The sequence below is a fragment of the Arvicola amphibius genome, chromosome 8, assembly GCF_903992535.2.
Source record: "Arvicola amphibius chromosome 8, mArvAmp1.2, whole genome shotgun sequence".
NCBI lineage: Eukaryota > Metazoa > Chordata > Mammalia > Rodentia > Cricetidae > Arvicola > Arvicola amphibius.
The window spans coordinates 98,468,392-98,495,981 of record NC_052054.1 but is presented as its reverse complement, the minus strand read 5'-3'; the positions used below and the strand labels follow the sequence as shown (position 1 = coordinate 98,495,981).

The window sequence follows — 27,590 nt, the reverse complement described above, 5'->3', positions numbered from 1 at the left end:
AGGTCAGGAGGACTTACTGGGTGAACTGGGTGAGCAGATGAATGGTGGATGAATGCTATTCCAGGCTCTAGATATTCCTTTCAGTGGCTGACTTGCTCCCACAGTTCGGGTCCCGGGATGTGGAGACCCTCACATGCCCACATTTAGAATAATGCTGTCTGGCCCTGGCAGAAGAGCCCTTGTCCACTTCTATGAGCCTGTTTCCTCACCTGTAAAATAGGCTTGCTGCCAGCTCCGCCACAGTGTGGGGGCTGGCTCTTACTGGTGTCTACTAACCACTCCCTCCTCTGTGGCTACCCTGGCCTTGATAGGGTGCAGGACTAAGATGCTGCGGAAGCGAGTCCGGGAAGAAGACAATGCGGTGCTGATTGACATGGCCTCTCTCGAACCAGGGAATGGGTCCTCTTATGGAAGCACAGCCCATGCTGCAGAGGTACCCTCAACCCTAGGGGTAGCAGTGGGCATGGTGAAAGCGCTCCTCTCCCCCCTTTCTAGACTCATGAGGTTCCTGCATGCTGTCTGATTTGGGAGGTCTCCCATCCTAGTCAGGATGCTTGCCCTTGTCCTAGAGCCCTTGAAAAGTGGGTGCAGCATCCAGTTGCCCCCCAGCCCTGGGTGACAAGGGGACAGATGCCTTCTTGACACACAGTCAGGTAACCATTCACCTCTGTCAAACTAGGAGGGACAAGCAGAGATCCTGTTAGATGAGAGGCTCAGGAGAGAAGGGAAAGATAGTACCAAGGTGCGGGGTCTGGTCCCCCTCTGCCAGAGCCACCAGGAAAGGGAGGAAATGAGGGCCACATACCATGTTTTTTTTTTATGGACATGAGGAATGGGAGGATGGGGAGTCACCCATGAATTCAGATGCACGCAAAGGCCTGTCAATACCAGAACACAGATAGCAAAGGAATGAGATGACCACACCCTAGGTGGTTTATTGCTTTCGTGCTTTCCCTTCTGGAAATGAAAAGGGGCTTGTGGCTTAGTCTCTTGTCAGAAAAACAGCTCTTGAAGGGAGCCCACTCCTGCTAGCGGAAGAGCATTGTAGCCATGTCCTGGCTAGGATGGGCAGTGTGGTTAAAGGCGGAGGGGAGGTTGGTTAAGGTCAAGAGTGGGCCTGGGACTACCCGAAGACTAAAGTTTGGGTAGGGAACCAGAGAAGTTAGGCTTGGGATAAGGATTAGTCCCCAAGAGACAGGTAAAGGGCTTCTACAAAGAAGTAGCCCCAGAGGAAGGGCATCTCGGTCTACACAGCTTCCTTTGGCCTAGGCTGAGCTTCTTTGCAACTAAGCCATAGACACTGGTCTCCGGAACACAGCCAAGAAGGCAGCCCTTAGCTCCTGGGGAAGGACAGAATCCCTCTAGGTGGCCTTTTCTGGCCTTCTTGCCCTAGTCCATCTTTCGGGCTTTCTGTTGGGTAGCCCACTGACATCCTAAGTAGGCTGGGAGCACTGGGAGTCCCAGTCTTTGAAACCATACAGGAGGCCCTGCTCCTTCCCTAGAGCTGCCCCAGTAATCTGAGAGTAAATGTAAGTTCCCCTTTCTATCATCCCTCTGTACCACGAAGTGAGGCCCCCAGAGAGGAGAACACAAAGCTTTGCCCTCCAACGGGAAAGAGAATGTAAGGAAGACAAGAAGGATTCTATATTCTGGTTGCTCTGACTTGCCCTCAGGGCCACAATGCGGGCAGCGTGGAGACCAAGAAGAGCATTCAGCACAGCCCTGACCATGGCTTTTGCCAACCTGATTCTTGCCACAAGCCTGGTAGAGCACTCCTAGACCAGTGGGGGCTGGTGAGGAAGATGAGGATGGTGAAGGCTGATCGCTGGCCTACCCTTGAAATTCTGCCTTTCAGCATCTTCTGCCCTGCAGCCCCCAGCTTTTCTCTTCACACCCCTCTCTTAACGGGGTGGTCCGGGGCAGGACCAGAGCAGGGTCAGGAGACAGGGATGAGCGGAAAGGCCGAGGAAGAAATGAGAAAGGGCAGGAAGAATTAGGGAGGGTTGAAGAGGTGCAAGGTGGAGACAGGAGGGACAGGGAGGGACATAGAAGGTAGAACAGTGGTTCTGTCCTCAGCCTATGGCTCGCGACCCTTCAGTTCTCATACCACAGGGTTTGCTTATCAGAATCCTGCATATCGGATACAATTCATATCAGTAGCAAAATTCCAGTTATGAAGTAGCAACGAAATAATTTCATGGTTTGAGGGTCACCACAATATGAGGAACTGCGTGTTAAAAGAGGCATTAGGAAGACTGAGAACAGCTGAGGCAGAAGAAGAGACAAGGAGCTGCCAGGGACTGGGTCAGGGAGGGAGTGAGTCATCCTGATGGTTGGGTACTGAAGGTGTTCTTCCTTCCTTCAGGCAGGCAAACAGCAGGTGGCCCCCAGCAGAGTTGGGAGCCCTGCCAACCCCCCGATTGGTAAGCCATCTGTACTCCGTCCTGGGGTGGGGTCACAAATGGGGTGCCTTGGGTGGTGACAGGAAGCCAAGAGGCTTGGATCACTCCATAACCAGGCCTCCTGTGATGTCCCCTGTGTTCTGGGGACAGCTGTAGTCCTGAGGGTGAGGTGAGAGCTGCCTGCTGAGGAAGTGACAGGCAGAACAGTCACAGGAAAGGAAGGCCACACTGAGCAGAGGGCTCAGAGAGGAAAACCCATTCCGCCTGCTCCAGCCTTAGACAGACTAGCCCCTTGCCTCCTGGTTTTTATCCACAAATTCTGGTCATCTCAGACTCTTTTTCTCTTGCACCACATCTTTTTCTACCTTTACATTTTCTCAGGCCCTCTTCTCCTGCCATCCCCACCAGCCCACGGCTCCCATCTGCCCAAAGTCACCTTCGTTCTTTAGTGGGGCCTGCACAGGGTCTATCTGGGTGGAGTCGAGGGCTCACCCTTCCCATCAGCTCCAAAGGGACAGTAGACGACTCTCGCCCTCCTAAGCATGCCTCTTACAGAAAAGTGAAGTCAGGCAAAGGTCTGTGGGAGCGAATGGAGGGGATGCAAGATGGCAGGCACAGAAAACACTGAAGATTCCATGGAAAATGAGCACACATTCGCATGGGGCTCAGCAAATCTCTGCAAGTGAGGAAAATGTTGCTATTGCTGGGGTTTTTCAGGCAGTTGTTTTGAAGCAGCTTTGTTGTTACATACCACAAAGTTCACCCATTCTTTCTTTATGTTGGAAGATGGACGTTTGTATGCAAGCGTTTATATGAACACACTTTGGTGTTTTTTTTTTTTCTGAATTGATAGTTTTGGGTGCTATTGCTAGGTCACAGGGGAGCTCAGTGTTTTGTGCCAATGCCAGACTGTTTTCCAAAGAGCCAGTTCCCTGTTTCACATAGGACCACAGCGTGTGAGGTCACACTCTCTCAGCACACAGCACAGCCGCTACCATTGCCTCTCTTTGGCACAGCAGGTATGAAATATTAGAGGAAACTCAGCGTGGGAGATTCTGCTTAGGAGACATACAGCCACAAGTTTAACTAAAGTGCTGCCTCCAAATTACCCCACAGGATACATAGTCTGCAAACCAGGCCTATTAAAGATAAGCAAAATTTAGCATGCAAATGTTTCCACACTAGGATTGTGCAGCTGTCAGGCCCTGAGTCCCATACCAAAAACCCATCTCTACAGGGAGCCCAAGGGAGGCAGTACAGGGTCACAACCATCATTAAGATCTTGTCTGCTGTGAAGTCCCCCGTGTTCTTATCAGGAAAAGCATCATTCTGCCAGGTGAACAAGAGACCCTGGGTGACAATTATTAGCTGTGGCGATATCTTTGCGGTATAATTCTCCATCAGCCTAAGCGGCCACACTTGCAATACTGTCTCGATGTTTAAATTGTCTGAAGTGTAACCTGGGGCCAGGACCTGAAATGATTTAAGGATGACCGTGCACGTGAGATGCATGAGCCTGAGGTGTTTGCAAGCTACAGAAACCTCTCTCTTATTTTGGTGTCAGCCCCCAACCCCGCCCCAGCCCCATCAGCCAGGGGCTTCAGGAAAGAGCTGTCCTTCAATCTCTAAGTGCACTGGTGATTGCTCACTGAGAAGGCGAATTAGTTCCATAACATTATCTCACTAGAGACTGGGTGTGTATTTTCCTAATGACTAATGATATTGACTGTCTTTTCTTGTGCCAACTGGACATTCTATATCTTCTTCAGACAAATGTCTCTTCAAACTCTTTGCCCACTTTTAAGTTGGTAGGTCGTGTGTGTGTGTGTGTGTGTGTGTGTGTGTGTGTGTGTGTGTATGGTTGTTATGTTGCAAAAGTCCTCTAAATTCTGGATACAAGTCCCTTATCAGAAATACATTTTGGAAATATTTTCTCCTATTTTCTGTTGCCTTAACCTTTTTGATGGTGTCCTCTGTTAAAGTTTGTCTTATCAGCTTTGTTTTATTGTTGTGCTTTTGCTTGATGTAAGAAATTACACCTCACAGGTTCCTTTAGGAGTTTGGGACCTAGACTGTGGGAACCAAGCTACAGAAGGAATCCCAGGAGGACACGCCCAGTTCCTCCCCAGCCTCTGTTCTTGATTGGCGTTGCACACTCGCCTGCCCTCCAGCCCTAACTACAACTAAGGCAAGGGCTGGGCAACAGCAACGGCGAAGTCCAGGCTCTCACTTCCCATCATGAGCCCTGTGCCCCAGCTGAGACCCTAGCAACCCCACCCTGGGCCCGCATTCCATCAGCAAGCACGCGCTGCCTTTGTCCCCATTGGTCCCTGCAGATTTTGTTCTGGTTTGGGAAGAAGACCTGAGGAATCAAGAGAGTCCTTCCCAGGACAAGACAGACACACATGAGATCTGGAGGGAGACCTTTCTGGAAAATCTTCGTCTGGCTGGCCTGAATGTAGACCAGGTACATGGTGGTAAGAGCAGGGCTCTATAGATTCTGCATTCTGAAGGGAAGGCTTACTACCCAAAGATAGAAAGCAATCAGGGTCCCCAGGTCCTTCTGGATACCCACCCTTCCTGTGGCTTGGGAGCCACAGACCCCAGACCAGCAAGAACGTGGATCCATCCCAATAAGCTAAGCTCACTGTCATGTAAGCCCTGGGTGCTGGCTGGGGCAGGCAGGTAACAGGGGATCTCAGGGTGAGGAGATGTGAGGAGCCCTGTCTTATCCCCATGCCCTTCACTGCCAGGTCATATTCTTCCTCCTCTGCCATCCCAGCCACCTTCCTCTGTCCCCAGCAGAGCTGTTGCCGTTATAGCCCCCACCACAAGAATCAGTTGTGACACTCTGCTGATCGGATCATTCGGCACCTCGGCTTGGCTCTGTCTGTCTGACTTTTATCCATAGAGTCTTGCTTCTTTCATTTTCTTTCTTTTTTTTTTTTTTTTTTTTTGTGGCCTGTGAGGTTCTCCTGAGCAGCAGGTGCCGTCCAGCTTTGCTGTGGGCTGCTGGGTGCTTGCTTTAGTCCCCCTCGACGACCCCAGTGGCAGCTACCTGTGGTCAGTCATCGCAGGGTGGTTGTTATATTGCATCTCTCCTGGCAGCAGGGTGGACGATCACCTGAGGTTACGACAGTGACCACGCCCTTTTTCTCCACTGGTGACCCAATTCACGCTGTCGTCTGGGGTGAGCGGCACCGCCCTGCTCTGAATCTCCTCAACACGTGGCGTCGTCAGCCTTTCCTATCTTCACCAGTCTGTTGACAGGCAGCGGTGCCTCACACTAGCTTTCCTTTTCTTTTTTTTTTTTTTTTGGTTTTGTTTTGTTTTGTTTTTGAGATAGGGTTTCTCTGTAGCTTTGGAGCCTGTCCTGGAACTCACTCTGTAGACCAGGCTGGCCTCGAACTCACAGAGATCTACGGATCTCTGCCTCCCGAGTGCTGGGATTAACGGTGTGCGTGCCACCACGGCTCAGCATCCCAGCTCTCATTTTTATTTTCCCTCAGTTCTAAAGAGGTTCTGCCGTTTTACACATTTATGAGCCCTTTGAAGTCCCATGAAGCTTTTCTTTGACTTATCGTGGGGTACCTTCTCCCAACCATAACCCAGCTGAACCCAGTACCTAGACCTGGGTAGGATTGAAATGCATCAAATGCACCTATCATACCGAACGCTCCAGCTCAGCCACACGGTACACTGTACAGGGCAGACGTTGCCCTTGGGAGCACAGCGTAGACCAGGAACTGTGCTCACAGCAGCTTTCCAGCATCATCAGAGACTGTGGGACCCAAATCCAAAGTCTGGTGTGCACATGCGCATATTCTTACAAGCAACCTGTCCTAAAATAAGAAGAGATGCAGAGCTGAGCCTTCTGAGGCCGGGAGCAGCTGTGAAGCCAGCCACCTTTTTGTGTCATTTGTCCATTTCTGCCCAGTTGGGTAGAACTCATTTGTTCTAGACATGTAGATTGCTCTTGACATGGGTCACTATTGATGTGAGGTTTGTTTTTTGTCTTTTTTTTTTTTAACTTTATTTTATGTGCAATGGTGTGAAGGTGTCAGATCGCCCAGGGACTGGATTTACCTACACTTATGAACTGTCATGTGGGTGCTGGGAATCGAACCCGGATCCTCTGGAAGAGCAGTCAGTGCTCGTAACCGCTGAGCCATCTCTCCAGCCCCGAGTCTTGTCTGTTTTAACTGACTGAAGGAGCTTCTTTTGCCTCCTAGCCACTGTCCTGTTGCTGTGAAGAGACTCCATGACCAAGGCAACTCAAACGGAAAACATTTAGTTGGGGGCTTGCTTACAGTTCCAGTGAGTTAGTTCATTAGCATCATGGCAGGGAGCACCTGACAGGCAAGGCTGGTGCTGGAGCAGTAGCTGAGGGCTACATCCTGATCTGTAGTCAGACAGACAGACAGACAGACTGGGCCTCACAGCCCACCCCACCCCACCCCACTCACTTCCTCCCACAAGGCCACACCTCCTAATCTCTCTAATCCTTTCAAAAATTTCCACTCCCCGGGACTAAGAATTCAAATAGGTGAGCCTATAAAGGCCATTCTTATTCAAACTGCCACAGCCTCTGACCCTGTATGTTCCATAAGTTACACACACACACACACACAAACACACACACACACCATCCATCTACCCAACCACAATCTCCCCCAACACATTGTCCAAAGTCCCCTCAGGCTTGACATTACAATGCATTCTCAGCCCTCAGCATGTCAGAACCACCCAAGGGTTCCCCAAATGATCAGGTCCCCATACACAGGGTATGGTTTTTACATGGACATTCGGGGAACCCCAGATGGTTGTGATGTACCACAAGGGCCAAGAACCTCTGGATGTTCTTTTAAAATATGTCTATACTTGCCAGGCAGTGGTGGTGCATGCCTTTAATCCCAGCACTCGGGAGGCAGAGGCAGGAGGATCTTTGTGAGTTCGAGGCCAGCCTGGTCTACAGAGAGTTCCAGGACAGGCTCAAAAAACAAAGTCTATACACCACAGAGGCTCTTGTTTGTGGGACCAAAAGTCTTACCTCTCCCAGGGCTCCCAGTCAGCATGGACATTCAGTGTTAGTGAATCTGGGGGGAAGATGTAAAATGAACATGTGTCTCTAACCTAGGACAGCAATGACAGCCCAAAGGATGGCTCGGGCATCTTTTATTTCTACATCTTGACGTCTAAATAAGTGTATTATTGGGATTGTCTAGGCAGCGACGATGGACTACAGACTGCTGTACATACCCGAGTCTTTCTAAGTCTACAGCAGAATCAGTATAAACCTGGACTTATGGCGCTAGCGGGAGCTAAATCAGCAGGGACCACAAGCTCGAACAGCATAAGGCACAGACAAAACCCAACCGGGGGAAGCTTTACTCTTTCTTTTATTTTTATTTTATGTGCATTGGTGTTTTTTGCCTTCATGTCTGTTTCGGATTTCCCCAGAACTAGAATCACAGACAGTTGTGAGCTGCCATGTGGGTGCTGGGAACCAAATCCTCTGGAAGAGCAGTGGGTGCTCTTAACCACTGAGCCATCTCTTCAGCTGCAAAGCTTTATTCTTATGTGATCGTTGTTCTTGTCTCTGTTGGGCATTCTGTTGGTCTCAGTAAACAAGCCACAAGGAAGGCTTATTTTGCTATAGTCTGACACATAGTTAAGTGGAGGCTTGTTGCAAAATGGAGTCAGTCTCTCTGGGTGTGGAGATCTAGTTTCATTACACTTTTGCACAGACACGGGGTAGCACGTATTTACTTAGGCATGCGGAGAACAGTGTGGATTTCCAGAGATGTGTCAAAGGGTGAAGCGGTCAGTGAGCATTGCCAGGCAAAGCTGCATTTGCGGCCCCTTTAACCAGAAGATGGCCTAGGTCTTAGTGCGGTCTCTCAGAAGCCGTGCATGGGTCCCCAGACTTTGAGGAAGAGTCGCTTTAGTTATCATTGTCTTGGGAGAGAATGCAGGTGACATGGGCCCCAAGATATGAGCTCTCTGTGGAGGAGGTGCTGTCACCACAAGCTTTCTGGGGTAGGCCTTGGAAGCGAGCATTCCCACTGAGAGGGTCCCCGGCCATTGACTGTCCACCAGCACCAGGGCTATGCCAGTGTTAGCCCTCTCCTGGGTGCGAATAGGCACAGAGATCATAGCAACACCCTCAGGCCCTCACAGAAGCCCTGGTCCCCGCAGCATGATGTCCAGGACAAGGTCACCACAGTTCACTACGTCCTCCTCAGCGCGCCCTGGGCTGTGCTCTGTTACTATGCGGAAGACCTGCGCCTGAAGCTGCCTCTGCAGGTATGGGGGAGGGGGTGAGGGCAGAAGGAGAGGATGGGGGTCCCCACCCAGGTCTACATTTGATGGATCCTTGCACACTGGGCTCAGCTGCCAAGACTATCACTCCTTGGATGTGTTCCCACCTGGGGACCTCGAGTTTCCCTCGGATCCGCTGTCACCTGGAACACCAAAACACCCACTGGGTGAAGAGCAGATAACACCCTGCATGGCAGGCTCAGGAATTTAAAAAGCTGGCACTGGGGAGGGTAGCCGAGGCTGTAAAGTAGCTGAGTTGGCTGAGTTCTCTACAGGTCCAGAACCCACAGGACCAGGATGAAGGGTAGCCACCTCTCTGGGCCCCAAGGATGAGCCTGGACCCCTTACAGTGGGTTTCACCTGTGTGGCTCCGGGTAGACAGAGACACATTGTTCACTCTCTTTCGTTCCCTAGTGGCCTGAGCCATTTCTCCCTGCTCAGGCCTCTGGACTGGAGTCCCATTTGCAGATTTGGCCAGTCTCCTCCCCCGCTGTGAAGATTTCCCTCTGAACAATTTTTTCCCCCTAGGAGTTTCCCAACCAGGCCTCCAACTGGTCGGCCATGCTCCTGGAGTGGCTGGGCATCCCCAATATCCTGCTGGAGCACGTGCCGGACACGCCTCCTGAGTACTACTCCTGCCAGTTCAAAGCAAGCAAGCTGCGATGGTATGGCATTGCAGCCCTGGTGAGCCCGGCAGGGCAGCCTCCTGTGGGACCAGCCCCTGTGAGAACTAGGAAGGATGTGTGAGTGTGAATGAACAGGATGGATGATGTATGAATGAATAAGACAGTGAATGAATTAACTGAACACCATGCATTTTCTCAAATGCTCTCCCCACCTGGGATTTTCAGAGAACACCAGCTGAATCCCAGGTGGACAAGCCCATGTTGGTAAGTCACCTGCATCAGTCAGGATAGGGTGGCTGTGCTGTGGAACAAACATGCCCCAGATTCTAGGAATGGGATGCACAAGGCCCAAGTCACAATCCATTTCTGTTGCTATAACAAAATACCCAAAGATGGGTACCCTGTTGAGAAAAATTGGGTGCAGGGGAAATGGCTTAACAAGTCAAAATACTTGTTGTGCAAGCCTGACAACTTGAGTTCCATCTCTGGAACCCACCCAAAGAGCCAGATGTGATGATGCACATCTGCAATCCCTATACTGAGATGGAGGCTAAGTCCCTGAAGCTCACAGACCGGTTAGCCTGGAGTATGCAGTGCAGCAGGAACTAGAAACAGCTTGCCTCAGCAAGGTTCCTCGGTACTGAGACCTCCACGCGTGCACTGTGGCATGTGCACACATGTCATACATGTATGGGAATATACATGATAAGCAGTGATTATTGCCAGCCCATTCTTCCCTCCAGCTGTACAAAATAAACTGCCCTTTAAAAAGAAGATGCTCATTCAGCTTGCACATCTGGCAGCTGAAACGTCAGTATTGGTGGCTTCAGCTGGTCGGCCTCTGGCTAGACACAGCAGCTATGGCACAGAACAACAGAGACAGAGGGCAGTCAGAGTTGTCTGGCTTCCTTCAATAACCGAGTCTCTCATGAGACCAGAATTAGTCCCTTCTAAGAGTGGAATCCACATGACCTCATGCCTTTGTACTGGCTCCCACTTTCCTGGAACTGCCTATGTAGACCAGGTTGGCCTCGAACTCATAGAGATCCTCCTGTTTCTGCCTCCCAGGTATGACATTAAAGGCATGTGCCACCCCCATGCCTGGCTTGGCCCCACTCTTAAAAGTTCTACCACCTTGACCCTCCACAGCCCATGAGCTTTAGTGAGATACTCAGACCACAGCATTCCCAGCTCTGTTCCAATGTCCAGGCCCGCAGACACCGCCATCACACCTTCCCTGACTGGGGAGGGAGACAGCATGGAAGTCCCGTCACATTCATGACTGGACAGAGCAATTGTGTGACCACACGAAGCCTGCAGCCCTAGCCCCACCATGGCGGCCTCCACTAATGAAGCACTCAGGATGTTTGTGACCACTGACCCTCCTTCTGTGCCTTTATTTAGGTCTTGTTTACAAGCCTCAGAACAAGCGTGCTAGAGGCTTCTTAGTGGGCCTAACCTTCTGCTAAGGGCCTTGTCCTCTGTACGAACTGTCTGCTTTTCCCCTGCTTTCATGTGTGTGTTGTGTAGCATCTGTAGTGGCCTCCTGTCTGAGGCAAAGAAAAGGCAAAACGAGAACTGAGTTTATCTGGCCTGGTGTATACTCCTTGGCCTCTGAGCAGACTCTGCGTGCACGTACCCTTCTCTGCCATGTCTGCTTCTGCGGCTTTACTAACGTATGGGTGGCAAACATTCCCATGCTCCCAAATCTCTAAACTGTTCTCACCTCTGCAGGTTCCTTGGAAGTGGCAACCAGGACACCTTCTTCACCAGTACCAAGAGGCACCAGATTGTAAGTGGGGTGTGCCTGCTGCAGCCCCTAATCTGACTAGACTCAGAAAGGCCTGCGGTACCCCAACCACCAACCCTGATGTCCTCCCGGCCACCAGCCACCATAAGCTCCTTGTAGCCAGAGGGCCGAAGCCTGAGAGGCCATCTCTGATCTTGTGGCTGAGAGGGAGGATATAGCCTGGATGCAGGATGGTGGGGGTGGGGCACATCAAAACTGCACTCAATCAGGTGAAGGCCAGCTCTCTATCCAGTACCCTCCACAATCTGAGGCCCAGGACAATATATGCTTATGGACCTCTGGGATAGGCAGGTAAAGCACCAGGCCCAGGTGAGCTGATCCTCTTGGCTGGCCAGACCAAACAAGCAAGAGGTCTCAGTACACCCTAAGCTCATCTGTCAAAACCAGGCTACAGGGGCAGGTCTGAGGCACTAGGACAGTGTTTCTCAACCTATGGGTCTCGACCCCTTTGAGGGTCAAATAACCCTTTCGCAGGACTCACCTAAGACCATCAGAAAACACAGATATTTACATTATAATTCATAACAGTAAAAATTAGTTATGAGGTAGCAATGAAAACAACTTTATGGTTGGGTTCACTGTATGTATTAAAGGGCCATGGCATTAGGAGGGCTGAGGACCACTGTGCTAGGAGGTATGATCCAACAGCTTATGACCACCAAAGGCCACTGCTGCCATGGCCACCAAGGCAGAGGTTTCCCACCCCAGACAGGTATCCTAACAGAGCTGATCCTACTAGAACAGGGCTCCACGCAGCCATGCATGACCAGGCCCAGGTTCGAACCCAGGCTGAACTCTAAGGAGTTTGCAACCAAAGCCTTCTGGGTTTGTAAGATGGGAGAATGACTGACTGTTATCCCTACCATGTGGCCATGCAGGTGTGGTTGTGACATAGGACCCAGGTCTCAAGGCCTTGGGGACACTCCATCAATATCATTATCTGTCACTGGGGGCCATAAGAAGTCATCCAAGGTTTCAGCACCAGGATGGGTCTCCCTACTGTGCTGTCACATGACCAGTGATAGGCACTATCCTCCACCCATCCCACAGCTGTTTGAGATCCTGGCCAAGACTCAATACGGCCATGAGAAGAAATGCTTCTTTGGGATTGATCAGCTGCTGGCAGAAGGTGCCTTCAACGCCGCCTTCCCCCTGCATGACGTGAGTCTCAGGGCTTCGGGTTGAGCCAGGGTGGACTGTGAGTTCCCCCACCTTACCCACAGGAAGCCACCCATGACAGTCACCCTGGGGTCGGGAATACCAAGTGCATAGCCTTGTAATGTGAAGTAGCCAGTGTTGGAGGCTGAAGGTTCAGCTTGGTCTCCTGCCCTTGCTGAGGGTCCCTGGCAAATACACCAGGTTCCCCACTTTGGGTACAAAGCCTGGGTTTCTCAGGCAGTCTCTCACTAGGAAAGATAGGAAGGTCTCCAGCACCTTTCTCTCTACCCTGAAGCTGGGCAATCTGGGGCAGAGGCGGGGAGACACTCACTGTAATAGCTGCCTGGTGCTCCCGACACCCATTTTATCTTCGCTATGCATCCCATGTGTAGGTCAGGCCCCAGATTTTCTGCAGCCTTCTACCATACAGGGGACACTGAAGAACAATTTCAAAAGGGCTTGAGTCATGCGTGCCCATGAAGTCATGCGGACAGTACTACTTGACATCATGAAGTTAAAGTGGGTGTAGAAATGTGGGTCTGGGTCAGCACTGAAGTTCCTTCCCACTCCCAGAAGCATCCTGTGGGAGGACTAGTGGGCAGAGGTGAAAACAGCATGGAGAAGCCCAGCCCAACGGCCTCTTATTCCCAGGGCCGGATCTCTGCAGTACCAGAGAACTCCCAGGTCCTGGGTCTCACCCAGCGCCAAGTCTTACTCCAGTACTGGGCTCGCTGGAGCAAGTGGTGCAAGTACCAGCCACTGGACCACGTGCGTAGGTACTTCGGGGAGAAGGTGGCTCTCTACTTCGCCTGGCTTGGTGAGTCTTGTCTTTCTGCAAGGTCTTTGTGTTGTGACAACCTCCCCTCTGGGATAATTCTGCTGCCAGACCATATTCCCCTGATAATAAAACAGATACCGTGTAGATAAACTTTTCTTTGGACTGCTAGTTCACAAATAATGACACGGAGACTAAATTATTATTAATTATGGAAGCTCGGTCTTAGCTTATGCTTGTTGCACTAGCTCTTATAATGTAAGCTAACCCATTTATTTTAATCTTCTTCCCCTGCATTTGGCTGGACACTCTGCCTTCTTTTTCTCAGAGTTCTCTCTATGCAGAAGTCTTGCCTATACCTTCTTCCTAGCTATTGGCCATTCAGTTTTTTATTACACCAATTACAGCAATACATTTTCTATTTATAAAAATAATTTATTTATTATTTTATGTGCATTGGTGTGAAGGTATCATATCAGATCCCCTGGAACGGGAGTTACAAACAGGTGTGAGCTGCCATGTGGGTGCTGGGAATCAAATCTTGGTCCTCTGGAAGAGCAGCCAGTGCTCTTAACCACTGAGCCCCCAGCAATACATTTTCACACAGTGTACAACACTAGGCGCTACACTGGGAGCCTGTTAGTTTGTGGGATCCTCTCGACCCCCAGCTAGCACCTTTTCCCTTTTGGGAAGCTCCCTCAGGAATGCCTTCCCAATGGGAAGTCTACTCCAAGCCATTCTCTGCTGGTCTCAGTCAGGCTGGCACCTTTGAGCCCAGCTGCCCTCTCTGGGATCTGCCTCTAACCCTCCTTCCCCATCCCAAGATTTGCCTTTCCAGTATGGCTATGCTGGGGGACTTCCGGGGGGTGGGGGAAGGATTCTTCATCCAGGCTCCAGACAGAGGCATTTTATAGGTGTCTTCCTGGCCTCACAGGGTCAATAGGGACCAGGACACTTGACTGGGGTCTGGACTGACCCCACAGGAAACAGGTAAATACACATTTGATGGATATGGAGTACCTCAGGGGACCGGGGTGTGGTCCATTAAGATGGTACCCTAGTGGGGTATAAGGGTAAGGGTAGGTGCAGAATGACCCACACCTTCACTGGGGCTCAAACTTCAATGCATGCTGAGCCTCTCAGAAAGACGCCGGTGAGCAGTTGGTTGGAAATGGGTATCAGGAGATAAAGTACCCAGTGGGATGGAGTCAGGGAGACCCTGCTACTAAGTCAACAGGGTGAGAGAATTGAGGACAGATGCTTAGAGTCAAGGTAAGGCCAGGGAAGACTCCTGTGTCTCTCAGTATCCTGCCGGAGGTTCTGGGTCCCATAAAGAAAATACATCCCTTGGGCACACCCAATTTCTAACCTCTGTACCCCTGGCATTCCCTCTGCAGGGTTTTACACGGGTTGGCTCCTGCCTGCAGCAGTGGTAGGCACAGTGGTGTTCCTGGTGGGATGTTTCCTGGTGTTCTCAGACGTACCAACGTAAGTGTCCCTCTTACCTTGGCTCCCAAGGTTTCCTGTGCCTCACTAGGTTGTGTGACCATGGGATTCCCAAGCACCAGGCCTTGTGTAGAGCTGGGGTGGAGGTATGTGCTAAGCACAGACTGCTCTCCCAAAGACATGGCTAGAAGGCAGACTGGACAGAGATACCTCAGGCTGACACCAGTGGACAGAGGTGCCCCAGGATAACAGATTGTCGGGGTGTCTCTAGGATGATGACAGGTCGTCAGGGGTGTCCCCAGGCTGGTACTGACACTTAGTCTTTTGTCCTTAGGATGGTGTAAGGCTTTTCCTATAATAACTGGCTTTGTGTTTTATTTTATTGTGTAGCTGAACATCCAAAAGTTATCTTTCATTATTATTGTTGCAAATTTTCAAAAACAACTGCTTTTTAAAGAAATGATGGTGGGGTTGGAGATGTAGCTCAGTTGATAGAGTGCCCGTCTGACATGCATGAGGCCATGGCTTTGGTCCCAGCCCTTCCAAAGCCAGACGTGGTAGTGCACACCTGCAATCAAAGCACTCAGGAGATGGAGACAGGGCCATCGGAAATTCAAGGAATCCTCAGCTACATTGCAAGTTCAAGACCAGCCTGGGATACGTGAGACCCTGTCTCAAAAAACAAAACAATAACCTAAAGTTCTAGGGCTGGAAGAGCAGGGACAGTATGAAGGGGAGGAGTGGGGCTGATTTGGGAGGGGGCGCAGCTCTTCGGTCCCTGGAACCACATCTACACCCCACAGACAGGAGCTGTGCCACGGTTCTGATGGCTTTGACATGTGCCCGCTCTGCCCCGACTGTTCTTTTTGGCTGCTCTCCAGTGCCTGCGCTCTGGCCCAGGTATGGAACGAGAGACAGGATGAAGGCATTGGGGGCTCACAGCTCCCATGGGTCCTGGCTCTTCCTGTGAAGTCAGAGCCCTCGGCGAGCTCTGTTAACTCTGATGCCCCTAACCTTAGTTACCTCTATGATACAAAGCCTCCTACTCCAGATAAGATGACTTCATGGGACACATCTCCTGAGAGTCACGATCCAACCCACTACAGCTCCCCCTAAGCCCCCTAATTCCTGTCTGCCTTGTGTGTGAAATGTATTCACCCCCTGGTCAAACTGTTGAGCTCTTGCCTGGTTTTGACCCCCTCCACATAAACAAAGGTGGTAGTATGCCCGAGATAGAGGCAAGAGGATCAGGAATTCAATGTCTTCCTCAGTGGCATGGTGAGTTTGAAGGTACTCTTTTTTTTTGTTTTGTTTTGTTTTGTTTTGTTTTTCAAGACAGGGTTTCCCTGTAGTTTCTAGAGCCTGTCCTGGAACTAGCTCTTGTAGACCAGGCTGGCCTCGAACTCAGAGATCCGCCTGCCTCTGCCTCCCGAGTGCTGGGATTAAAGGCGTGCGCCACCACCGCCCGGCTTTTGAAGGTACTCTTAATTATTTTTTATTAAATAAATAAATTTATTTATAAATAAATCGGGCTGGAGAGATGGCTCAGTGGTTAAGAGCTTTGCCTGCTCTTCCAGAGGTCCTGAGTTCAATTCCCAGCAATCACATGGTGGCTCACAACCATCTGCAGTGAGATTTGGTGCCCTCTTCTGGCCTGCAGGGATACATGCAGGCAGAATATTGTATACATAATAAATAAATAAAACTTAAAAAAATAAAAGAAATGCCTTTGCCGGGCGGTGAGAATACTGCATACATAATAAATAAATAAAACTTTTAAAAATAAATAAATAAATAAACCAAAATTCCCCAGACTGGGTAGAACGCTTTTCCCTGTGGGTCTGGGGCGTCATGGTGTGCCTGTGTGGGAAGACGCTCCCGTTAGAGAACGGGTGTGTGAGAGGACCACCCGTCCCTGGCAAGACTCGGATGCCCTTCTCCCCTCCAGGCTGGGCGGCTCTTTGACCACGGTGGCACTGTTTTCTTCAGTCTGTTCATGGCGCTGTGGGCAGTGCTGTTTCTGGAGTACTGGAAGCGGAAAAATGCCACACTGGCCTACCGCTGGGACTGCTCGGACTACGAGGACATTGAGGTAAGTGAGCTGGGCTGGGTGGCTTCTGGCGAGGAAGGGTCACACCCTACAGAGCACGGCTCCCTTCCAGGAGAGGCCTCGGCCCCAGTTCGCTGCAAGAGCTCCGACGACAGCCCTGAACCCCATCACTGGGGAAGATGAGCCCTACTTTCCTGAGAAGCGCCGTGTACACCGCATGCTGGCTGGCTCTGTGGTTCTCCTGATGATGGTGAGGGGACCTTGCCACCCCGCTTTCTCCTCTGCTTCTGTCTTCCTGAGCCACAGGGGTCGTTCCACTCTGCCTTGGCATAAGATTCTCACTGTCCTCTGGAAAGTCTCTGTGCTCTGTGCCTCAGGGAAGGGCCAGAGCCCAGGGCCAAGGGATGCGCTCATGTAAGGGATATGTATGTACCACGAGGGGTCCTGGAAAGGCTTCACCATATGTGGCACCCATTAAACAAGGGAACAGATTCCAAAAATGAGCATGGGGCACACTAATCAATTTAGTACCCTCTAGCCAAAGACTGCTTTAAAAGACTCCAGCCCTCTCCAGGTATGGAACCCAATTTAGGGCTGTAAAGAGGTGGGTGAATGGGGCACAGTTCAACACTGGGTATAAGGACAACATATAGAAACTACCTGGCATCTTAACCTGACAGAGGACATGGGCAGGCTGCAGATGGGAGCCCCTGGAAAAGGAACCTGTGGGGCTGCTGTGGACCCAGAGGCCTGAGGGTGAGGGTACCGTGTCCACAGCAGGGGGCTCAGGACTTTCCCGGCCCTGCAGGTGGCCGTGGTGATTATGTGCCTTGTGTCTATCATCCTGTACCGGGCCATCATGGCTGTCATTGTGTCCAAGTCAGAAAATGCCTTCCTTTCGGCCTGGGTGAGTCTCTGCTGCCTGTTCTTCTGGGGGCTTCTGACTGTGCTCCTCTGCCTGTTGTCTGATCACCTGTTCCCTATCAGGCTCCACGAATTGCCAGCCTCACAGGGTCGGTGGTGAACCTTGTCTTCATCGTCATCCTCTCCAAGGTCTATGTGGTCCTGGCCCAGGTCCTAACAAGATGGGGTGAGTGCTGACCAAAGCCATACAAAAAAAAAAAAAAATGGACCGACTACCATGCACCCACATCCCCAAAGAGGTGTCTGTGCCGTCTCCCAGGGAGCTCCTTACCTGGCGCTAGCAGGGAGAGGAAGGTCAAGAGCACTCAGCCAGGGGCCTTGCTTCTCCTACCGTCCTCCCAAGATCCCTCAAGTTTGCGGAGTTCTCAGAGTGAGACAAGAGCCGCTAGAATAAGGACTAGGACCTCCCTCAGGTGGACTGTGGGGCTGTGACCAGCTCGAGCCACTCCAAATGGTTACGAAGTGTCTGCACATCCTCTGTCTCTCCCCGTGTCTCTGTTTCTCCACTTCTACTTCTGTTCCTGTCCTTCAACTTTCCCTAAGAGAGAATGCTAAGAGGCCTAACTACTCGTCCCACAAGGCCTTGACTAAACCAGCCCTGGCCAAGGCCCTGAGGAGAGGGGACAAAGCAAACTCAGGGCGCAGTGATCAGGGTTGGAAAGGGAATACAGTATTATGGGATGTCTCCAGGTAGGTGCCAGGGGAGTGGTTTAGCAGTGTCCCAAGGAGAATGAGTAGGGGAACAGGAGCTGGTGTAGGTATTCCCACAATTGAACTTTGGGTCCCTTTTTCCTCCAAATGACCTTTTACGTTTCCACACTGGTCTTGGCAAATTTTTGTTTTTCAAGACGGTTTCTCTGTAGCTTTGGAGCCTGTCCTGGAACTTACTCTGTAGACCAGGCTGGTCTTGAACTTACAGAGATCTGCCTGCCTCTGCCTCCTGAGTGCTGAAATTAAAGGTGTGTGCCACCATTGCCTGGTGGTCTTGGCAATCTTATAATTCAGCCTTCAACCTTGACCAGAAACTATTTTGTCTTTGGACACTCCCCTCCCCGACCCCAACCTTATCTATATACACTTTAAAAATGATTACATTTCTTTAATGCATGTGTATTTGTGCTCATGTGTCATGGCTTGTGTGTGCTATGGCACACTGCTGAGGGTTAGTTCTCTCTGGGGAAGGAACTCGGGTTATCAGACTTGGCGGCAAGCACCTTCATTCACTGAGCCATTTCATTGGGCCTGTACACGCTATTTTAATGAAGGCGCAAATGTTTGGTTTTAGTGTTTTTTAGAGTTTTTTTGATCAACTATTTCAGGTATTCCTAATTTTATTAGTTATCTTTTTTGCCACTGTGACCAAAATACCAGACAGAATGAATTAAGGGAGGAATTCCGTATTCCTGATCACAGTTTCAGGGGTGACAGTCCCTCACAGCAGGGAGGATGTGATTTCCACGAAGCAAGGAGGGGAATACAGGACAGGATCAGGTGACATACAGATGTAAGGACACCTTTTTCCATGCAGGCAGGCTCCAACTTCCACCAACTCCCAATAATATTTCAGTATATTATTAATCCATGTGATTAATAATATTGATCCACTGATAAGGTCAGAGTCCTCATGAGCTAATACTCTCTGGAAACAACTTCACAGACAGACCAACAGGCGCACTTTAATAATTTAATTTAACCAAGCAGACAATCAAGATTTACAACTGCTTTAATCAACATGTCTTAGGAAAAATTAGAAATTTAGGACTGCTATATACTGACCGCTCTTTTTTTTATTATTACTTTATAAATACCATTAGAAATTTCCACTTCCTCCCCTCTTCTCACTTCCCTCCCACTCCCCCACTCACCCTCCCTCCCTCCCCCTTGACCCCTCCTTTAATGAATTTCTTTTATTTATTTATTTTTTATGGTTTATTTAACTTTATTTTATGTACATTGGTGTGAAGGTGTCAGATCCCCTGCAACTAGATCTTCAGACAGTTGTGAGCTGCCATGTGGGTGCTGGGAATTGAACCCAGGTCCTCTGGAAGAGCAGTTAGTGCTCTTAACCACTGAGCCATCTCTCCAGCCCCATGAATTTCTTTAAACTGTCTGGACAACATGGCTTCTTCCTCACCCTGGATGGTGGTGTGGTCTCATGGGAACTGGCCAGTATACCTGGGGAACTGAGTGGAAGCCCCTTCTGCAGAGATGCACCGGACGCAGACTGCATTCGAGGACGCCTTCACCCTGAAGGTGTTCATCTTCCAGTTCGTCAACTTCTATGCCTCGCCGGTGTACATCGCCTTCTTCAAGGGCAGGTAGGGGTCACCCTCCTGACTTGTCACCTCTCCCCTGGGCAGGCAGGGGTCACCCTCTCGTCACCTCTCCCCCATGGTGGCTCAGCTTTGCCCCACTCTGTCTGGTGTGCTCAGAGGGGACAGTGGGTGAGGGGGGTGGTTCGGGCCAAGTCTGTGCTTCCCCCAGGCCAGGCCTCAGGGTGGGAGAGAGAGAGGTGACACTCAGAATCTAGACCCTCACAGCCTCACAACTTGGACCCTGCTAGGTTTGTGGGATACCCAGGCAACTACCATACCTTGTTTGGAGTCCGAAACGAAGAGGTGAGTGCTGAGGACACACCTAGCCAGGGAATGGGGGCTAGGCTCCCTCTGTACCCACCGAGGCCTTCATTTGATGCCAATCCTCGTGCACACCTTCCACCACTGTCCGAGCCAGTGGCCAGGCTTACAGCTGCTTCCCAGGACCCCACGACTCTTCGCCACAGCCCCTGGTCTTGATCGGCAACCACAGTCTAGAGAATGCTCACCCCATGGATCTTAGGCCTTTTCTGCTTCAACCTAACACACACCCTAGAGGCATCTAAGCCCCCCATGAGTCACAGCACTGCTGAGGCCAGTACCCCACAGCCTCACTGTCTGGGGTTCTCCCAGGGCTGCCATCCTCCACTAGCCCTAGTGTGTTCTGCTTGTCTTTGGGACCTGGGAACTCTGGGAATCAGGAGGGCCTGGCTTCTCAGATGTGCGGTGGCCTTTGCAGAGGATCGCAGGTGGGTTCCTCTGGAGGTGACAGAGCCACAAGACACCAAAGTGTAAATACCAAGAAGGAGTAAGAAATGAACCCTATGTTGCCCAGACTCCCAAAAAAATTGTCTCTACACTTCCAGCCTTGTTAGCTGAGGGCCGAGCAGGGTTAATCAAAGGTGGTGGGTATATCTGGAGCTGCCCACTGGTGACTGTGGAACTGGAGATGGGGACATGGGGTTCCGCCGCCCTTACTGAGCACCACATCTGAAATATCCTTCTCTTTTTAGAGGAGGAGGGAGAACAGAAATCTTCCCATGGCCTGGGCCACTGTCTCCTCTTACTTCAAGGTGGCTCACCTCCCTGAGGGGCGCTGTCCACCTTTGCATTATGGTTAGGGAATTGTGTGGGGAGAGGCAGGGCAGCTAGGCTCCTACCTCGGGAGCAGGACCGTGGATGCTGTGCAATATTAAATACCTCCCATTAGCGAGATGCCTAATTCAAACTGGCATTGGAGGGAAAAGGGGCTACCAGATGGTCTTGCATCGAAATTATTCGAGACTCCGCAGCTAAAGAATGGCTGGACCCAGGTGCTGCCCCCCAGTACTGTCTGGATTCTTAAGGTTTTCCCACCTGGGGAGGATGACTCCCCAGTGTGACTGAGGCTCCCGGGCACGGCATGCATTCCTAGAAGCTCCTGGGGGTGGGGTAGGGGGGTGTCTGACTGTTTACTGACCACATCTTGGGTCTTCCCTGGAGCCTGTGGCTGCAGTTGGCTGAGGAGCTATGGGGCACTAACTACAGCTGCCCAGCGGTTGCTCATACATAGCTGAAGTGGGGGTGGGAAGGGCGGATCTCTGCAGATTTCAAGGTGCTCCAGGCATGTCCTACCAGAGGTGGGGGTACAGAAGCCACCTTTGAGGCAAAAGGGAAGCTGGATGAGTGTGTGTGCCTGGCCCTGCCCCCCGGCTCACCTGAGGTTGTGCTCTTGCAGTGTGCGGCTGGAGGGTGCCTCATTGAGCTGGCACAGGAGCTCCTGGTCATCATGGTGGGCAAGCAGGTCATCAACAATGTGCAGGAGGTCCTTGTCCCGTAAGTCACCTCCACCTTGTCCTGCAGTTTCTCGGGTGCTAGGAGACTAAAGGGGGAGGCAGGACCTGTCATCCCAGGACCTCCATGTCATAGTGTGAGCTTCACAACAGCCTCTCTCATCCGTTGTTCTGGTTGGGGTGTTGGGGAGCTTGTCACCAGCACTGCCTCTGGACAGCTCTGCCAGGGGAGTGCTCAGCAGGAGGCCACACAGGCTAGTACACACTTCCTACCACCAACAACCAGCAGGAGAAGGATAAGCAAGGGGAAGCTGAGCCTCAGGCCTGTCTCCTAGACTCATATGCCTGTTTCAGGTTCCCTTGTTAGGGACCAGTTCCCCATCCCTGTCCCACTAGCTGGATCTGTGGCCTCCCTCACAGGCTAGAGTCCTCCAAAGAGTCTGCTCAGGGACAGTTTCCTACCCAAGGCCACACCAACCCAGATGCCCACTACCACCTGCAAAAGGCAGGGTTCACCCTGACACTGCAACCATGGCAGTCCCTCCCTGGAAGCATCCCGACTTCTCCGGTATTCAGTGGGACGAGGACGTCCCCGGTCAAGCTCAGTGTCTGGCAGGTGCAGGTCATGTGAGGAAGCCAATACATACAATCTGATAATTGTATAGAGATACAACTGTATCAGGAGCGCCCCCATACAATCTGATAAGCAACCTATGTGTTCCATGCATGATACCTCACAATCTCTGACAAAGCCACATCCACACAGGACTGATACTTGCCATCTATGTAGCCCCAGCATGACGAAGCCAACATACCTGGGTCCCCATGGCCTCTGCTTCTCTGGGTCTCAGCTGTTACCCTCACTAGCTCCTTCCTAGCCCTGCTATGGTTCCACCCTCCAAAGGTTCCAGGGAGCTGGGGGTTGACTTTCTTGAGGAAACAGCAGGGAACCAGGAGGGCAAATTACATCATGGGGCCAGGGGCCTTGAAGGAGTCTGAGTCGCAAGAACTGCAGACCAGACTGCTATCCTGCCCAGCCTCACCTGAGAACAATGGCCCATCCAGGGTGTGTGTCCTCTCTGACTAGCTCAGTCATGTGGGAACAGCCAGGCTATCTTCTGCTTCCTACCTGCAGAAAGCTGAGGGGCTGCTGGCAGCAGTGGTACTCCAGGAGAAGGAAGGCTGGCACGGGGGCCCACCCAGCACCTTGGGAGGCTGACTACCAGCTGCTGCCTTGTGAGGGGCTGTTCCATGAGTATCTGGAAATGGGTAAGACCCACAGTACAGCTTTACTGCCTCTGGCCTACTCTGAAATGCAATGTGTCATTGGGAGGTGGAGACACACAAGGGGCCCTGGGAGTCAGGCCTCTAGATACCTGGAGAAGAGCTGCAGCTGCGTGGGCAGTGGGCAGCAGAGCTAGGGTGGGGTGGGGGAGGGGGAGTTTGGGGGATGCCTGGGAGCTGAGGCTGTGTGTTAGGGAAAGCAGGTCCTGGGGCAGAGCCAAGATACTCCAGCAGGGAAGATAGGTACACCAGGGCCATGCCAGCCTAGAGGACTAATTTCCTCCAGCTGTTCCCTCAGGTGTGGACTGTCAAATGGTGGCCCATACCCACAGCTTGAGGGGTGTGATGGTTTTGAGGGCGGGGTTTTGCCTGACTAATACAAGGGAGATCTGGCACAGTCATAATTTAGTGAGTACAGTGTCTCAGCAGAACACGTGACTGAGTTGCCTGGCAACCAAAGCATAAGCAATAACAGTTGCAGGCTCCTTCTGTGGATAAAATCAGGGTGGGATGGGGGAGCAGGCTGATATTATGTATCCTCACACCCTCCACAATGGCATCTGAAGACCTCCCTAGCAATTTTATAGAAGACCCATGCCGCCTTTGGAGAAAAAAGGGACGATAGTCCTAAAGCCAGAGGCAGGTTTTGCTCTTCTTCTTACCATTAGGAGTCCCTGACTTCAGGTATCTTGGGTGGCCGAGGCTATCCAGAAGCACCAGTGCAGATTAGGGCTCCCAGGGACCAGTCAGGAAGGTGGGCAGTGGTCCTTGCTCTGAATACAACAGGAGCGGAGGAAAATAGGGTGAAATCAACTGCTTGGTGCTTTGGTGGGCAAGCAGGGCATCCTTACCCCATTTCCGCCTGGGGTGGTCTGAGAGGTTTACCAGCTCCAGCCCGCGGCTACTCCCATCCCATAGTGCTGCAGTTTGGATTCGTCACCATCTTCGTGGCCGCCTGCCCGCTGGCGCCGCTTTTTGCCCTGCTCAACAACTGGGTGGAGATCCGCCTGGACGCGCGCAAGTTCGTGTGCGAGTACCGGCGCCCGGTGGCCGAACGCGCCCAGGACATCGGCATCTGGTTCCACATCTTAGCAGGCCTCACACATCTTGCCGTCATCAGCAACGTGAGCGCCCGGGCCGCCTGCAGGGTGGTGTGGTGGCGGTGGCAGGCGGGTGGGGCGGGTGGTGCTGGTGCTGTTGACCTCGTGCTGACCCCGTCCCCGCAGGCCTTCCTGCTGGCCTTCTCCTCGGACTTCCTGCCGCGTGCTTACTACCGCTGGACGCGCGCCCCCGACCTGCGCGGATTCCTCAACTTCACGTTGGCGCGCGCGCCGTCCGCCTTCGCCGCCGCGCACAACCGCACTTGCAGGTGAGCCGGCGGCGGGAAAATGCGGGGTTCGCTTTCTATGTTGTTGATTCATCCTCCCCCGATACCCCCACTTACCCCCAAGATGTAAGGCTCTTTTGTTTGTTTTTTGGGTTGGTCTCTCATATATCTAAGGATGGCCTCGAACACTTAAAAATTAAGATTTTATTTTATTTATTTATTCATTTTATTTTACTTTTGTTTTTCGAGACAGGGTTTCTCTATATAGGTTTTTTTTTTTTTTTTAAGCCTGTCCTGGCTGGAACTCGCGCTCTGTAAATCAGGTTGGCCTCAAACTCACAGAGACCTGCCTGTCTCTGCCTCCCAAGTGCTGGGGTTAAATTTGTGTTCCACCACTGCTTGCCTAGCAAAAACAAAACAAAACAAAACCAAAACCCTTCTCCACCTGGTTCCTCCCTAGAACTTCCTGTCAGCTACTTGCTGGCTCAGTCTCCTGGCTGCAGGGGAATTTTATTTAATCAGACACATTTCTGCATCATTAAATAAATGTTTCAGAGTATATGCAAAAGTAACATACCTTAAAAATACTATTCTACGACACTATCAGATTTAATGGTATATCTTCCTAACTCTGTTGGTTGTGTTGCACAAGCTGGTTCTCTCTTCCCATGTGGGACCTGGGAATAGAGCTATGGTCACGATGGCTTGATGGCAGGTCACTCCTTACTGAGCCACCTCGCTGGTCCTGCAGTTGCTTCTTAGGTATAGGTGTATGTCCTCCCTCTGAGCATCTTTCTTCCTACTGAAGTACATCGTTTTTTTAAAGATTTATTTATTTTCCGTATGTGAGTGTTCTACTTGCATGCACATCTTTATCCCAGAGGAGGGCATCAAATCCCACTAGAGATGGTTGTGAGCTACCAGGTGGTTGCTGGGAATTGAACTCATAACCTCTGAAAAGAGCAGTCAGTGCTCTTAACTGCTGAGCCATCTTCCCAGCCCCCTTGAAGTACATCTTTTAAGTAGTTTCTTCAGGAAGGATGTGTGATGGGTAGGCAGGCAGGTTCAGGTTTTTGTTGTTATTTATTTGAGACAGAGTTTTGGTATTTAGCTCTTGATTGCCCTGGAATTCACTATGCAGACCAGGCTAGCTTCAAACTTGCAGTGATCCTCCAGCCTCAGCTTCACAAGTGCTTGGATTACAGGCATGTGCTACCATGACTGATCAGTTCTTTACGGTTTTTAATTTTTTTTTTTGAGCTGAGGATTCAACCCAGAGTCTTGCACTTGCAAGGCAAGCACTCTACCACTGAGCAAGATCACCAATCTCAAAAGATGCTTTTATGTGATGTGTGTGTTTTGCCTGTGTACAACATGAGTACCTTGCCCACAGAGAAAGATTAGAACAGGGCATCAGGTTGGGCATAGTGGCAAATGCCTTAATCCCAGCACTTTGGAGGGAGAGGCTGATGGATCTCTGTGAGTTCGAGGCCAGCTTGGTCTACAGTGTGAGTTCCAGGACATCCAGAGCTATATACTACACAGTGAAACACTGTCTCGAAAAAACACTCTGCCCACCACCAAAAAAAGAAAAAAAAAAGAGCCGCTGTAGTAAGGGAATAGAGCAGCTGCTGACTTGTAGAGATTACGTCTTCTGGGTGTAAGTAGATAGATATCCCTTTTAGAAGCCTCATTGGGCTGTTACATCTATTAAAGACATTTGCAGCTTAGCTTTCCTGCCCACCCATTCAGAACCTCACCAGTTGAGGGGGCTGGAGAGATGCCTCAGAGGTTAAGAGCACTGACTGCTCTTCCGGAGGTCCTGAGTTCAATTCCCAGCAACCCACATGGTGGCTCACAACCATCTGCAATGAGATCTGGCGCCCTCTTCTGGCCTGCAGGCATACATGGAGTCTGAACACTGTGTACATAATAAATAAATAAATCTTAAAAAAAAAAAAAAGAACCTCACCAGTTGAAGAAACTATCTGAGTCCCTGTTTGGGGGTAATTCCTGTTTCAAGGACCATTGATAGAAAGCTGGTCTGTGGGCAGCACCAAGGAGGCAGAGAAGGGGAAATGGAAAGGCTGATTCTAGATAGACCATTTGCCAGCTAGAGCTCAACCCAAGAGTGCTACCCTGAGTCTTGTGTCTCCTGTAGGTACCGGGCTTTCAGGGACGATGAGGGACACTATTCCCAAACGTACTGGACTCTCCTGGCCATCCGCCTGGCCTTTGTCATCGTGTTTGAGGTATCCAAGACATCTGAAAGTTCTTTCAATGACTCCCATCTTGCTGGCCCCTGTGCTTAGCGTGATGCCCCTTACTCGTTTTGTCTAACCTGAGCCTGTGGCATGGGAAAGATCAATAAGGCCTAAAGAACCCCCATTCTGTTCTCCCAGCCCATCAAAATTCTATGCATCTTGCTTTCCCTTGCTGGCCTCTGTCCCTGGCTCATACTTTGAGGATCGCAAGATGCCATGTGGAACTCTGAGGGGCTGTACAGCCTGGTCTCTGTGGTCTAGGCCTCTGTTGGTCCAGCAGTTCCACTCACCTGGGGAGCCTGCCTGGTCTCCTGAAGACTAGTCTGGGCTTTTGTTTTACCAAGGTTGGGGTGGGGCTTCTACCGCCAGCACGTGGTGTTCTCCATTGGCCGTCTTCTGGATCTCCTGGTTCCTGACATCCCAGAGTCTGTGGAGATCAAGGTGAAGCGGGAATACTACTTAGCTAAGCAGGCCCTGGCTGAGAATGAGGTGAGCACCCGAGCCGTCCCTCATGCTCTCTCTGGGTACATGACCAACCAGAAGCCTTGGTTTCTGCCTACTCAGTCCTGTCAGCACAGCTACAAAGTGGGCGAAGGACTGAGGGGCTTTATTGTCACGTCTGTTCTGTAGTCCATCTGACAACTCACTTTCTTCAAGACAGGCTCTCCTTGGAGCAAGCGGAGTGAAGGATGACCGGCTTCCAAGCTCAGAGTCTGGGCCTCCCAGCCTAGGGTCTTAGAACTGGTAACCTCCTCTCCTCCATCTCTGAAGTCACAGTAGGGGTTACTGGAGGCTGACACACTTGCCTGGAAGCCGGCTGAAGATGCACTAGGAGCCAGTTCACTGTGCACATGTGTTGCTTGTATTGGTTGATGAATAAAGAAACCGCCTTGGCCTGATAGGGCAGAATTTAGGCAGGCAGAGAGGACTGGACTGAATGCTGGAAGAAGGGGAGGTAGTCAGTTGTCTCTGTCATTTGTTGCACTGCTCCTGGCCCTGACTCAACTTATCCCCTATGCTTGGTTTAGAATAACCATGGCCCTTGGCTGCCACAGTCTTCGGCTCACACATACTGCTTGGTTACCACCTCTCCTAGATATTCCTAAGGCCACCCAA

General features: G+C 51.1%; 1 protein-coding gene across 2 annotated transcripts; it reads left to right on the top strand.

Annotated features, from left to right (window-relative positions):
• Positions 1-325: 325 nt before the first annotated feature.
• Positions 326-27,590, top strand: Ano7 (anoctamin 7). 2 transcript variants are annotated; one of them, XM_038340128.1, is made up of 24 exons: positions 326-433; positions 2,366-2,423; positions 3,419-3,421; positions 4,739-4,869; positions 8,601-8,708; positions 9,252-9,388; positions 11,084-11,141; positions 12,210-12,320; positions 12,969-13,134; positions 14,490-14,580; positions 15,342-15,438; positions 16,487-16,630; positions 16,701-16,838; positions 17,397-17,495; positions 17,576-17,678; positions 19,719-19,830; positions 20,076-20,130; positions 21,545-21,642; positions 22,735-22,868; positions 23,802-24,007; positions 24,110-24,252; positions 26,372-26,462; positions 26,844-26,963; positions 27,132-27,230. In XM_038340128.1, the coding sequence occupies exons 1-24, from the start codon at positions 326-328 to the stop codon at positions 27,165-27,167; spliced, it is 2,547 nt and encodes an 848-aa protein (XP_038196056.1). In that variant the 3' UTR covers positions 27,168-27,230. The 2 variants fall into 2 exon arrangements, with proteins under 2 accessions (XP_038196056.1, XP_038196055.1); XM_038340127.1 differs by lacking the exon at positions 3,419-3,421 and having other exon boundaries at positions 27,136-27,590.